General features: G+C 34.5%; 1 protein-coding gene across 1 annotated transcript in view; it reads right to left on the bottom strand.

The window, feature by feature from the left end:
- Nucleotides 1–15899, bottom strand: part of rbks (ribokinase) — a 63068-nt gene that overhangs the window by 46297 nt on the left and 872 nt on the right. The window contains exons 2-3 of the mRNA XM_056476857.1: nucleotides 14457–14523; nucleotides 529–661 (exon numbers count right to left, since the gene is read on the bottom strand). Of these exons, the coding sequence (XP_056332832.1) occupies nucleotides 529–661; nucleotides 14457–14512 (189 nt within the window). The 5' untranslated portion in view covers nucleotides 14513–14523. The remainder of the gene's footprint in view (nucleotides 1–528; nucleotides 662–14456; nucleotides 14524–15899) is intronic.

Below are 15899 nucleotides of genomic sequence, written 5' to 3'. Positions count from 1 at the left end.
GACAATTTTTTTTTCCAGCAACTTGCTGGCCTGTCAAAGTTCTCCACTGCTATATCAGGCCAAGCCTTCCAGATATAGCATCCCCAAACAAACGCCTCCACTCCAGGAATACAACTTTATTCTCCCCTCCTCTCTCATACTTTCTCTTTATGAGAGGTTCAAGGTTGAGCTAGAGGGCCAAAGGGTTCCTTTTTTCCCAACTGTGTCTTCTTTTATCCCACACTGGTAAAGACATGCCAAGGATGGGGTCCTAAGCCCCAGCAGCGGAGACCCTTCACTACCTGGCCCCCTGTCTTTGAAGTGTGATCTCTCTTTGAATGTTTCTGAAAGCACAAATGTCTATTTTTACACACTGCATTCGCTTCAGTATTGATTGGGGTCTTTGCGCTGACAAAATGAGGAGCTTTATTACGAGGTTAGGTTCTCTTGTGCGGTTAAATGCTGCAAAACATGAATTGCTGGTTATCAAGCTAAACTCTTTGTGTGTCTGTGTACTTCAGGGGATTTAGTTCAGGATGCTCAGGGTACCTTGCACACCATGGCAGTTTTGGCCCCCATTCGTGCAGCTTGGACACATTGATTGGCCCCTTTTCCACCAAAGCCAATAAAGAACCTGTGTCCATGTATCGTCTCTCCAGCCTTGGGGAATCGAGGTGCCTGACTGATACACACAAATAGGAAAAAAATTACCATTTGCAGGGGAAAACAATGAAAGTAGGAACTTTACATGAAGATATGAAGAAAAAACAGTCATAGAGATTTAGAAACTCACAAAGATGAGTAAATATCTTAAATAACTACCCTTTAAAGGTCATTAAAATAAAAAAGAACTGATGAAATTCACTAAAACTCCAAGCATATTTTCCATTTTATATTTTTACATGCAACTTTTGTAAAGCAAACTGTTAATATCGCATTGTTTGCTGTAAAAAAAAACTGTAAAAATGCTACATTAAAAATCCATAACCTGGTTAACAGTAAGATTATTAATAATATATATGGTTATTAACTGTAATTTACTTTCCCAGAATTCCCAGTATGTTTTTTGTGTGTGTAACATTTCTAATGTTCTATTTACAGTGCATCCGGAAAGTATTCATAGCGCTTCACTTTTTCCACATTTTTTTATGTTGCAGCCTTATTCCAAAATGGATTCAATTCATTAATTTCCTCAAAATTCTACACACAATACCCCATAATGACAATGTGAAAAAAAGATTTTTTGAAATTGTTGCAAATTTCTTAAAAATAAAAAACTTAAAAAATAACATGTGCATAAGTATTCACAGCCTTTGCTGTGAAGCTCTAAATTGAGCTCAGGTACATTCTATTTCAACTGATCATTCTTGAGATATTTCAGCAGCTTAATTGGAGTTGACTTGTGGTAAATTCAGTTGAATGGACATGATTTGAGAAGGCATACACGTGTCTATATAAGGTCCCATGGTTGACAGTGCATGTCAAAGCACAAACCAAGCATGAAGACAAAAGAATTGTCTGTAGACCTCCGAGACAGGATTGTCTTGAGGCACAAGGCAGGGGAAGGTTACAGAAAAATTTCTGCTGCTCTGATAGTTCCAATGAGCACAATGGCCTCCATCATCTGTAAGTGGAAGATGTTTGGAACCACCAGGACTCTTCCTAGAGCTGGCCGGCCATCTAAGCTGAGTGATCGGGGGAGAAGGGCCTTAGTCAGGGAGGTGATGAATAACCCGATGGTCACTCTGTCTGAGCTCCAGGGTACTTCTGCTGAGAGATGAGAACCTTACAGAAAGACAAAAATCTGTGCAGCAATCCACCAATCAGGCCTGTATAGTAGAGTGGCCAGACGGAAGCCACTCGCCACCTGGAATTTGCCAAAAGGCATCTGAAGGACTCTCAGACCATAAGAAATTGGTCTGATGAGACTAAAATTGAACTATTTGGAGTGAATCCCAGGCGTTACGTTTAGAGAAAACCATGCACCGCTCATACCATCCCTACAGTGAAGCATGGTGGTGGCAGCATCATGCTGTGGGTAGGCATGGGAAGATAACGGTGTTCAAGGTATACCGCAGTTTGAAAAAGTCAAGGTTTTAAAACAGTCAAAATTTTCTGCTATACCGTTCCTAAGGTATGTGTAAGACTTTTTATTTACATTTTTTTTGTTTTTTAGGACAGCAGTATCTCCAGCACAAAAGATATCGAAAGATGCTGTTTAAAATTTTAAGGAAATCTGTGTTTTAGAAACGAATGAAACAGCAGAAGTCAAGGATTCATTAGAACTATATAGCCTCAAATGTTTACTGTTCCAAATCATTTTAAATCTTTCCCAAATTAAAATATATTGCGTACAAAGGGGGAAATTTGTTTTTGTTTAATTAGTTTTTTACCCAGATGTTTAAAAAGAATATATTTTAGAGCAGTAATCTCAATACCGTGATACTGTGAACCAATGATATTTATATCCAATGTTATCATAAGGTCAGAATCTTATACCAGCCCATGCCGAGCAGTGGGGATGTTTATCAGCAGCAGCAGGAACTGGAAGACTAGTCAGGATAGAGGGAAAGATGAATGCAGAAATGTACAGAGACATCCTGAATGTAAACCTGCTTCAGAGTGCTCTTGACCTCAGACTGCGGGCGACAGTTTATCTTCCAGCAGGACAATGACCCAAAGCACACCACCAAAATGTCAATGGAGTGGCTTCACAACAACTCTGTGAATGTCCCAGCCAGAGCCCAGACCTAAATCCTACTGAAAATCTCTGGAGAGATCTGAAAATGGCTGTACACCGTCGATTCCCATCCAACCCGATAGAAAGTTGGGATGGGCAAAAATTCCCAAAGACAGGTCATAAATACTTGAGGCTTTAATTGCTGCCAAAGGAGCATCAACAAAGTATTGAGCAAAGACTGTGAATACTGATGTACATGTGATTTTTCAGGTTTTTTATTTGTAATAAATTTGCAACAATTTAAAAAAAAAACAAATTTCACATGTCATTATGGGGTATTGTGTGTAGAATTTTGAGAAAATAAATGAATTTAATCCATTTTGTAATTAGGCTGTAACATAAAAATTATGGAAAAAGTGAAGTGCTATGAATACTTTCCGGAAGCACAATAGTAATTTTCCCATCAGAGTTATATCTAATATTGATAAATAATGTTTATTGCATTACTTCAGTGTCATGTGTGTTACTATGATGATGTCAGGGTCCTCGTTCTTAGCCAAATGTCAAATATCCTAACTTTTCCCTGACTATCACTGACTAATAAGCTGACTTTCCATGACCTAAGATAAGTGACCTAAAATAAGATATGTTAAAACTATTCAAGCTTAAATATCATTTTCCATGAATTTAATATCAATTATAAAAGCAACAATGGAGATTTTTGCAAAGAAAAAAACAATCAAAAACACTTGTTGAAGTCTTTGAAGTGCTCATTTTGTAGCCAAAAGCTCTTGACATTTTCCTGGAATATTTGCCTTAGTTAAAGAGATGAAGAGATGGAAATTTACTCACCATTTACTCACACTAAAGTTGTTTCATTTATGAGTTTCTGACTTCGATAGTAGGAAATACAAATACTCTGTAAGTCAATAGTTACCAGTTTCCAACATTATATATAAATAACTATTTTTGTGTTCATTAGACAAAAGACATGTTACATCTAACATGTTTTTGACAAGTCAAGGTTTAGTTAATAATGACAGAATTGTCGGTTTTGATGAACTGTCCATTGGTACAGCCCGGTGTTTTCCAGCTGACGAGCAGGAAAGGAATAAAATCCTAATCAGAAGCCCTACCATAACAATAGGTGAAACATTTCATAAAAAAACACGATACTGTACAGAAAAAGTACATTTTGAGATAATGGAAACTAAGATTTAAAGCGACAAACAAAAGTCCCTAATACGTCCATGACTTGGACAATAAAAAAAAATTCCCTGACTTTCATAGTCTGGAATAGACCTTATAAAATTCCATGACCCTCGGGAACCCAGGTGTTGAAATATAAAACCATCATGAAATACGGTAGTTTATACACGTACAATTTTGAAACTTCTTTAACAGTTTATACACTAACCGGCCACTTTATTAGGTACACTTTACTAATACTGGGTTGGACCCCCTTTTGCCTTCAGAACTGCCTTAATCCTTTGTGGCATACATTCAACAAGATACTATTATATTAGATATATATTGGGCCGGCAATGTTTTTCCAATCTTCTATTGTCCAATATTGGTGAGCCTGTGTGAATTGTAGCCTCAGTTTTCTATTCTAAGCTGACAAGAGTGTCACCCAGTGTGGTTTTCTGCTGCTGTAGCCCATCTGCCTCAAGGTTCGGCGTGTTGTGCATTCAGAGATGCTCTTCTGCAGACCTCGGTTGTAACGAGTGGTTATTTTAATTACTGTTGCCTTTCTATCAGCTCGAACCAGTCTGGCCATTCTCCTCTGACCTCCGGCATCAACAAGGCATTTGCGGCCATAGAACTGCCACTCACTTGATATTTTCTCTTTTTCATAAACCCCAGAGATGGTTGTGCATGAAAATCTGCAGTTTCTAATATCTTCAGACACCCATCTTGCAATCATGCCATGTTCAAAGTGGCTTAAATTCCCTTTCTTTCCCATTCTGATGCTCAGTTTGAACTGCAGCAGATTGTCTTGACCATGTCTATATACCTAAATGCAATGAGTTGATGCCATGTGATTAACTGATTATTAATTTGCATTAACGAGCAGTTGGACGGGTGTACCTAATTAAGTGGCCGGTGAGTGTATTTAACAGCAACCACAGCTGTTGTCTTTTTTACAGTATATTTTAATATACATTTTTCCACAGTGTTGCTATTCTACCTTTGTACTGCATGTTTGACTTCAGAGAAACAACAGATGGAGCATCCAGTCAGTTCTTGAACTTCATACCGTTTAAATGAAAGGAGCATTTACTGGAAACATGCTATGTTTGAGAGCTGTAAGTGAAAATAATGCGACATGACATCCTGAACCCTTGTAAATCTAAGGCAGGTGCCCTGAACTGCCTAAAAAGCTAATTGCTGTGCTGCCTTAGTGCGTGACATTTCAGAGCGGGGCCCATCAGCCTTTCACCCGAGCAGAACTAGCAGCTATTACTCATGCTATTGAACAAAAGAAGAAGAAGAAAAAAAAAACTCAAATCCCAGACATCTAGTTACGGTCTGGACACAATCCAAGTCTCCAGGAGCACATGTTTATACAATGGCAAAATGAGCCGATAAAGTTGTTTTTCACATGTGTGTTGTTTGTGTGCTCTGGAGAAGAGAAAGAATATTACCAGAAGCAAATGCACATCAACAAAGATCATACTGAGATTTGAGTAAAATAAAAGTAAACGATATTTTAGCTTTATTCATAATGAAATAAGTGCAAGTTACTTCATGAAAGTACTTAGTTACTAATTACAGAGTAATTATAAATGTATTTACATTACTTTTCTAATTACTTTGTTTGAAAAGTAATTGAACACTGTAAAAATGTTGGGTTTCACACAATCCCTTCAAGTTTTCTTAACGCAAATAAAAGTTTTAAGTTGACTGAACATAAAAAAATTAAGTTATTCCCCAAAAAACTCAAGAATTGTGTTTTTTCCGCGCATTTCAGCAGAAATATTTTTTCGAGTGAATTACTTGACTCAATACTAAAAATCTCTACACTACACAAAATTCTTGCTGCCTAAGTTTTTTTTTTGTTGTTGGATGAAACAAACTTTTATTGTCAGGATTCTGCCACTTCACTTTTGTCAATTCTTGTTTTGGTGGCAGAGTCCAGACACTAGTCCTCTCTTGTCTTGTAAGTTGTGCTCGAATCTAAATCTCTTTCTCATGGTTGAGCACTCTTATCCTGTTCTTGTCTGTCTTCGTCTTTTGTATGAGTGTTGTCTTGGCCGCAATCGGGCTGTGCGCGATCCCGCTTGACGTGGACTTGTGGGGTTCCGGTCATGCTCGGGATGTGCACTCTCGTCCTGGTGTGTGTTTTGGTGTGTGTTTTGTTCACAGCAAAGTTTTTTACGGTCTCAAAGCTCCAGTATAGTTGGTTTCGGTTGGCACTGGGATTGGAAACATGCATGCTGATGTGAGTGTATGGTGAGTGCACGGTAAGTGTTTTCATTTATCGTTTTATTTAAGCTTGTGGCTCAGTGTTTACATTGTGGCCGCATGTTTTAATTCCATTTTATGTGAGCAAATGGCTTGTGTTGTGTCTTTGTGTTATGTACTCTCCTGTCTATTGTTTAGTGCCACCCTCCTTGTTAACCCATTATTAGTTTATTACGTTCACCTGTTTGTCAATTATTTCTCCCTTATAGCTCCCTCTTGTCTGCTGTCCTGTGCCAGTATATTGTCTTGTCTAGCCTTGTCCAGCCCTGCCCTTCCCTGCCAGCCCAGTCTGTTTGTTTTTGTCTTATGTTAATGTTTTCCCCCTCAGGGTTGTTTCTGTTGTTTTTTGTTTTGTTTTATAATTAATAAACCCATGTTCATTAATGTAAAACCTGTTACATTAAACCCCATGCAACTGAGTCCTCATCATTCCCCAACCTCAACTGTGACATGTATAATCAACTCAGCTTACATCAGTCAAACTGACTAAAAATACTAAGTTAAACTTTGTTTACCTAAAAACATTTAGATGAAACCTGATTAAGTGATTAATATTAAAGTAACATTAAAAACATTTGTGTTCATGACTTTTTGTCATACCATTTTTTACAATGTACAAATCTCAATATTTAGTCAAAATAGTTTTATTAAAAAGAGAGAATAAAACATTATATGTATCAAAACATGATCATTTCAAAGTAATGATTATATTTCATATACTGTATGTACAATATATTATCAAATTTAGTTCATTTTGTTTCAATTCATCAGCTTGATAAATGTAGCATTCTTGATTTGAAAAATATAATTACTCTGCAAAATGTATCAATTTATTTAATACAAATACATTACTAGTAGCTGTAATTAGATTACCTAAGAATGAAAAGTAATTCCTTACTTTGCTTTGTCCATGAAAATTAAGATCTGATTGATTACTGATAAATAATTAAAAACGGGCAATAAATTTAGTAGACAATAAATTGTATATTGGCTAAATTTTTTGTAGTTTATTAAACCTTAAAAAAACAATACTATGAACGGGTTTGTGCGCTTTTTAAATAAAAAATTATATCAACAACAAATTCACTACAAACAATGCTGGTTCAGCAAATTAAACAGCAACTTCATATGACAGAACAATAATGTTTGTTTTTGTTTTTTGCATAGATTCAACTATAATAAACAAAGGAGTACATATATGCTTCAGTTCACAAGGGTGTCTGAATGAGTCACTGTCTGTGTTGAAGGTGACAGACAGACAGGCATCACCTGGCCTCCTTGCTTACAGTCCCTCTATTGTTTTATGAGCAACAGTCATTCTCCCACAAACCACATTCTGACACAAATGCTGTGACTTAAAGGGATAGTTCACCCAAAAAGGAAAATCCTGTCCCAAATCTTGTTATAAACACATTACAATTGTTTCCTTCTGGTGAACACAAACTTATTTGTATTTTATATTGTATTACATTGTATTTTTATTTTTTTTAGAAGTAAGTGAAAGCCAATAGCTGCATCCTAAATCGCATATAATGCACTATTCTATGTTGTTTTATAATATATATAGTGTAAGCAGTGCATTCACACAAAAATTTCTTCAAATACCTGGATTATGCGCTAATTCAACTGATATAAAAATATGTGGAATGTTAAATGCTTCATGCACTCAACAGTCACAGATTTGATTATGTTACTGAAAGGGGAGGAACTATGGGCCAAATGTTATGGAATAGTAAGAGTTAAGTAACACATTTTAATATAATTTAATCATGATAACTCTGAGATTTAGTATGGTTTTAAATATGTATATGGTAATGTTTGTGTTTGGTCTTGGTGGAATAAATCTGCTACGCTGCTACTGCTGCTGCTTGGATTATTATGGCAGATCAAGTATCGAGACTTGCAACTGCCTGTATTTTCACACACATGCTGTCTGAGAATACTGAGAGTACTTTTTTCCTGTGTACTATTCTCTACACTTTAGAATAGCTTGGAATACATTTTGGAATATTCGCCCAAACTTTGGTATAGTTTCCATGTTGGTGAAAGTTACTTTTGAAAGTAAAGCATTAAAAGATTGAGCTACTCCCCCAAAAAGTAACTAGTTATGTTACTTAGTTACTTTTTATGGTAAGTAATGTGTTACATTACTTTTGCCTTACTTTTTCTTACCTGCCACATATACAGATAAATGAAAATTTAAAGCAATGTGTTTGCTTCTTTTGTCTTATTAGTGAAGTAAAATCCCTGTCCACTTAGACTTTGCCCTTTTCTTTTTCTTTGATGCATTTAAAATAATGAGAATACTTCTGTCGCAAAAATGTAAGGCTCTGCCATGGTGGTTTCTGTCAGTTTCTGCGTTCTCTCATCGAGTGTAGGATTCAACATACAACATTCATTTTAATTTAGCAGTTTATTTTTTAAAAGCTAATTAATTAAAATAAAAATAACTTACATTACATGTTAAAGTAACGCATTACTTTCAACATAAGCTCATTCTAAAAACGTAGCCCTGGAGATCACGAATTATGCAGCCAGAAGTACGTATGACTGCATTTCGTCTTAAAAACGAACACTACGAGGCGGTATGACGGCGTTTCTTTCGCTCTAGCAGCTGACCACTTACCTTCGTATGGACAGGTTTTCTACTGTTACTAGTTTGTGTGTTAGAGAATTTGAGACGCAGAGCGGAGTTGACCGTGATGACGGGGTTCGAGTCCGGTGAAGAACGGTTCCAGAAAGCAGGTAAAACAAAAGCCAAAATATAAAACAAACAAGTAAATAACAGGTTGAGAATGTGGTAAAATCTGAAAACGTGGTAAAAATCAGGCGAGGGTTTAACTTTTACTGGATTGCTTTTGAAAACACTGTCGCTTGGGTTTAAGGAAGAGGGTGGGTGCGGGTCAGTCGACAGCAGCCTCTGGTGAATTTATGCGAGAACAGCAGGCGCGAATGGCACTTGTGAGAGAAAACTGAGATCTCAAAAAGCATACACAGCGGCTTCTGGTGGATTCACGAAAACTAAAACTGCAAAAAACGTAACTCCTAGGACGTATTTGGCACTCTCCAGAAATGTATATAGGAGTATGTAATCAGATTGAGCCTGGGTTGGCTACTTTACTTGTTACTGAAGTAAATATTATTCCATAACTCGCGTTACTTGTATTGCCTCACCCACAACAAGATAACTTTTACAGTTTTCTGTCTTTTTTGTTCTATGATGCATGCTTTTATTGGTTTTATGTATTGCGTATTATTTTTGTAAAGCACTTTGGTGTAACACTGTTGGATTTAAATGTGCTATAGAAATAATTTTTGACTTGACTACACTCCACACAATGTTTACATTTCCAGCAGCCATGGCACAGCCGCCACCATCATTGCATTTCTTTTGGTTTGTGCGAGCAAAAACATCCTACAAATATGATTATTCTTCCTGATGGTAACTGCACTTGTATTTATAACAGGTATACAATTTTTTTGTGTGTGTGAGAGAGAGTGTGTGTGTGTGTGTGTGAGCGAGAGCATTAAATGTAATTTGCAATTGACTTGGAAATTATTTGAAAATCCAGTTAGCAAAAAAACGTTAGTGCTCCATTTGGGATGACACTAAATTCATATACTACACCGTTGAATGTATAAATGCATAGTGTTAAGTGCGTCATTTGGGACGCAACTAATGACCTCCATAGTATCTTTTTTTCCTATAATGGATGCCAATAGTTACTGGTTTTCAACATTCTTCTTAATATTTTTTTTTTGCTATAACAGAAACTCATAAAGGATTATAACCACATGAGGGTGAGTAAATGTTGAGTCAATGTTCACATTTGGGTGAACGATGACTTTAAAAAAGGAAACACAATTGGTATTCTGTTCTGTGACTGTGATGTAAGCAGCTGTTTATATTATAAAAGTAGAACATGACACAGTCGTTATGCTTTGGTGCTGTGGTTCAAAAGAATAAACAAAAATAAAGAACTGCTAATTCGTAGGTTTGTTTTTGTTATTTTGACATGTGATATGACTGTTCCAGGTAATTTTTATTTCATAGAATTTTTTGAAGTACCTTGGAATACTCTGGTACATATATTCCAAGGTACTACAAAAAATGCTATGAAATAAAAATGACAAGTTAGTTATTTAATTATCACTTATATCAATATAGGAGTTATTAAGTACAATAATTATTGTGTAACCACACTTTAAACACAGGTTCATTCTGAAAACGTAGCAATACAGTCGAAGTCAGAATTATTAGCCCACTGAATTATTCGCCCCCGTTTATTTTTTTCCCCCAATTTTTGTTTAACGGAGAGAAGATTTTTTTCAACACATTTGTAAACATGATAGTTTTAATAACTCATTTCTAATAACGGATTTATTTTATCTTTGCCATGATGACAGTGAATAATATTTTACCTGATATTTTTCAAGACATATACAGCTACATTTAAAGTATACAGCTACATTTACATATAAAGTGACATTTAAAGGCTTAACTAGTTTAATTAGGTTAACTAGGCAGGTTAGGGTAATTAGACAAGTTATTGTATAACGATGGTTTGTTCTGTATTGAAACAAACAAAAAAAAGCTTAAAGGGGCTAATAATTTTGACTTTAAAATGGCTTTTAAAAAATTAAAAACTGCTTTTATTCTAGCCGAAATAAAACAAATAAGACTTTCACCAGTAGAAAAAATATTATCAGACATACTGTGAAAATTTCCTTGCTCTGTTAAACATCATTTGGGAAATATTTAAAGAAGGGGGGGGGGGGGGGGGGGGGGCTAATAATTCTGACTTCAACTGTAATCACATTTCTGGAGATAGTGAATTATCTTGCTAGAATATGGCTGCATTTCAAGGCTGTATGACACCATTCCTTTTCGTCCTTACCAGCTGACTGCTTATCTCCGTATGAACGGCTTTTCAACTGTTAAAAGTTTGTCCTGTAGCTCACTGCATATGTTGGAGGATTTGACATGCAGAGCAGAGTTGACCAAGATGACGGGTGAAGAACAGTTCCAGAAAGCAGGTAAGAAAAAACAAAAGGCAAAAAATAGAATAAACAATTAAATAACAGGGTGGGAATGTGGTAAAATCTAAAAATGTGGTAAAAATCTGGCATCATTTTCTGGATTGCTTTTGAAAACACTGTTGGTTGGGTTTAGGGAAGTGGGTGGGTGGGGGCATTGGTAGGTCGGTCAGCCAGTCATTCATTCAGTCGACTGCAACCTTTGAGATCTCAAAAAGCATACACAGCGGCTTCTGATAGATTCGCAAACACAAGAACTGCAAAAAACGTAACTCCTGAGTTGTATTTGGCACTCTCCAGAAATGTATACGTAATCAGAATGAGCCTGAGGCAAGACACTATAATCAAAACCATTGTTTTTTAGGCACTTTTTTAATTCCAAACATTTGGGCAACATGTTTATATTCCATCAGATTAGGAAAACATAAAAAATGCACATTTAAATATTTATTTTATTACATTATTTGAATAGATTCAATAATATAATTCAATAATATATATTTTAAAAGGCAGATTTTTTCGCAACATGAGCCAGGAAGCTCCACTTCAATAGAACACATACACACCATTCCTGGGTTCTTAATCCTGTCTATATTGTAATGGTTTTCACAATGGAGTTTATTAAAGCATTTTACTGTAATTCACCTGACATAAAATGTAACATTTTAGTACTAAAAACAAGGAGTGTTTTTAATTTTTTCTGTCTGATTTATGAGTGATAAAAAGTGTTTCATAATCATAATACTTCAACTCTTAAATGACAATGAAATTAAACTACTTCTGTGTTTTTTTTAAATCTTAATGTATTATTGTAATCAAGAATACATTTTTATTACTAATTCTTACCCTATTTACATTGTTTTGCTGAAAATAAATAATCTTAAATGTAGAATGTGGGTGTCAGTTTACCAACAATATATTTGTTAAAGGGATAATTCACCTAAAAATTAAACCATTATGTGGTTCTTTCCTCCGTTGAACACAAACGAAGATAATTTGAAAAACTGTAACCACTGACTTCCATAGTAGGAAAAACACATACTATGAAAGTCAATGGTTACAGGATTCCAGCTTTCTTCAAAACACTTCTTTTGTGCTCAATGGAAAAAATAAATGATAGTAACAAAGGAAGGATGAGTAAAGAATGTTCAGTTCTGGGTGATCTATCACTTTAAAATCGACTGCTGTGAACCAAAGATAAGATACCTCTAGTTTACTGTTACATAAATAATAGAGATCCAAGTAAACAGCACGCAGAGTAGTGTGTGCACATTCTTGACTAACTATAATCACTCAGCAAGTGAAGCTCTGGCTCCAGCGAAGGCAAACTAATGAGTATAAATAATAATCAGCAGGTGGCACTGTCTGGCTTCAACGCAAACACGCAGATGTTCTCTACAAGACACAAGTCTCAAAGTGTCTGATTCTGTTTGACAAACACAAGCCACATAGAAAACTGGATTTTACACTTCAAAGCCATGCATAGCACTTTGATGGGTGAAATGTGTCAGCCAACCTCAAAAAAAAAAAAAAAATATATATATATATATACAGCCTGTTGAAAAACAAACACACACTTCCCATCAGAGCTATTGCCTAATTGATGCAATCTCTGTTCAAAGGCCAACACTGATGAATGTATTTCTTTTATATATTTAAGTGAATGATTTTTTTTTTCTTTAGCTTTGTTTTGATCAACTGGGTTATTTTGGCAAGGAAAGTACTGAACGTAATGAATGGAAAGAAACCAAATGCTGACTGTGGACACTAAGCTCTTTGAGAAACCTTTCCTCTTCCCTGACCTTTTGTAGACATTAATGATCAAATAAATAATGAACTTTCTTTTGGATATGATTTTCATCAACTGTAGTTTTGTCTAGAAATACCTTAAAGAATTACATTAAATGACGTTTCCAAGCAATATGGACTAGTTAAATATGTTTACTTAGAGTTTACATAAAGCTGTGCACATTCTGCCATCAAGTTTACTATCGATCCCAACTTTTACATGGGATTGTTTAACAATATAACAATATATATATATATATATATATATATATATATATATATATATATATATATATATATATATATATATATATATATATATATATATATATATATATATATATATATATTTTTTTTTTTTTTTTACTTGCCAGATCAAAAAACGATTTCTAATTAGTTATTTCTTAGCCACATATTTTAAATAACGTGTCAAAACAAGCAGACCCTACTACTAATAATAAAAAATTCTTTAAAAATAAAAACTTTTATAAACTAAATGAGTTTTGCTTTCAGTGAATTTAAGTAAAATTTTGTTTTTGAAATTTAAGACATTTTATGACTTTTTAAGACTGCGCAGACATTCTGAATAATAAAACAAGTAGGATTGTTATGTATGTCATTTTTAACATAAATACAGGATAATATCAGACAGCACATCTGCATGTTTAGGCCACATTTCAATCGCAAGGTGCACGTGAGCTAGATAAACTGACTATGTGACTACTACTGTATATGACTAGGACACTCTTGATGATGAGAGGAAAAAAATGTGACCAGTAAGCACTGAATCAGGTCTTGGGGGAAATGTTAATAATAGGCAGAGATGGCACAACAGAAGGCAGTTCCTCAAATCTGCCTTTGTTGGACCTCATTTGGTTCCTGATGGAAGTGCTAATTCCTTTCAGGGTTATTTAAATATAGATGCCGAGTTATTTAAAAACCTTAAAATCTGGCTTCTGCAAATGGGATGTTCCACTTCCAGTGTGGGAGTCATATTAGCATGAAAAATATGAACCAAAAAAAAAATAACATAGTGGTAGAAGTGAATGTGTTATATTATCATCACCATCGATGATCTTTTCTAATATATTTTTTAAATAAAATTCCTTCACTGACAGAAATGCATGTTTTGGATGGCAATTTCCCTTAATTAGGGTTTTTTATTATTAGTTTTTTCATCTTTATAAAGACATGCCGTTTTTTATTAAATTATTAACTGGAATTTTAACTGATCTGAAAATTAGGGATTGCACAGAATTTCAAATATTCAGTATACAAAATATATTATTACAAAATAGACAAAGATATTTGTAAATAATGCACATATCATATTGTAATTCATTAGAGCACATGGGTATATACAGTATGATCTACTGCTTGGTTACATTCATTTTTTTGTATTTTTCTTAATCAACAACAGAGTAATGAATAACAAAGCATCTTTGCTCTCATTTTAAAAGGTACCCTTGCTTAATTACAAAATGGAAACCATTAGATGACTTACCTTACTAAATCAGTCATACAAGAGCCCACAACGACAACACTAAAGTCTTCAGACATGACCTAATTTCCTTAATAAAAAAAGAATAAATAAACTTGACATAGATTTATTGAACAAGATAAATTCAGAGATACAATTAAGAGTACATTTCAGAAAGCAACAGTTCAGTTGTTAAATACTGGTATAGTTGTGCACCACATTGAACATTTAAAGCTCTAATGTGCATGATTATTTCAGGACTGAATCATGTGATGACAACAACCATGGAAATCCTTCATTAATTCAATCCCTTGCGTGTAGGCAATGCATGTGAATAGTAGTGTTAATCTGCTCAAATCTCCCAGCAGGCCTCAGGGGACTGTAAACGCCTGCCGCTGGCTATCAAACAGCCTAGATTTTCCCAAAATAAGCACAGTTTGCATTCTACTCATTCTTAGATTCAAATCAGCTTCTGTGGTTAAGATAGTTTCAAGTGGTTTGCAGTTTAGGTATGACCCTTGATGGATATATATATATACACATACATACAGTTGAAGTCAGAATTATTAGCCCCTGTAAATTTTTTTCCTCAATTTCTATTTAATGAAGAGAAGATTTTTTTCAACACATTCCTAAACATAATAGTTTTAATAACTCATTTCTAATAACTGATTACTGATTTATTTTATCTATGCCATGACAGTAAATAATATTTTTCTAGATATTTTTCAAGACAATTTTATACATCTTTTTTCTATACAGACATTTAAAGGCTTAACTAGGTTAAATAGGTTACTTAGGCAGGTTAGGGTAATTAGGCAAGTTATTGTTTAACAATGGTTTGTTCTGTAGACTATCGAGAAAAAAATCTAGCTTAAAGGGGTGAAAAATTTTGACCTTAAAATGGCTTTTAAAAAATTTTAAACTGCTTTTATTCTAGCCGAAATTAAACAAATAAGATCTAAAAATAAGAATAAAATATATTATCAGACATACTGTGAAAATTTCTTTGCTCTGTTAAACATAATTTGGGAAATATTTAAAAAAGAAAATAAAATTCAAAGGGGGGCTAATAATAAAAGACTTCAACTGTATATATATATATATATATATATATATATATATATATATATATATATATATATATATATATATGGGCTGTGCAATTAATCAAAATCGTATCGCAATTTGAAACATTGCAATTAGTTCATATAAAATATATATGTATGTATGTAAACAAGAATAACATCTGAGGTAAAGTGCTTCAAAACCAGTCCGCTCTGCTTTAGAAAATGAAAAATGCTAGACTTTCTGCGAGGCATTGCAGACATGATATTGGTTGTCGTGAACTATGCCACATTACACGAGAAGAAACGATTGAATCTTGTGTCACGACGTCTATTTGTCGTTTACGACTACCCACGACACCCTACATCAAGGAAATCATGCCGAAATCGTGTGATCTGA

This window comes from Danio aesculapii, chromosome 17 (assembly GCF_903798145.1).
Source record: "Danio aesculapii chromosome 17, fDanAes4.1, whole genome shotgun sequence".
Classification (NCBI taxonomy): domain Eukaryota; kingdom Metazoa; phylum Chordata; class Actinopteri; order Cypriniformes; family Danionidae; genus Danio; species Danio aesculapii.
Note: the sequence above shows the minus strand (reverse complement) of the source record. Positions and strands in the feature narration are given on the sequence as shown.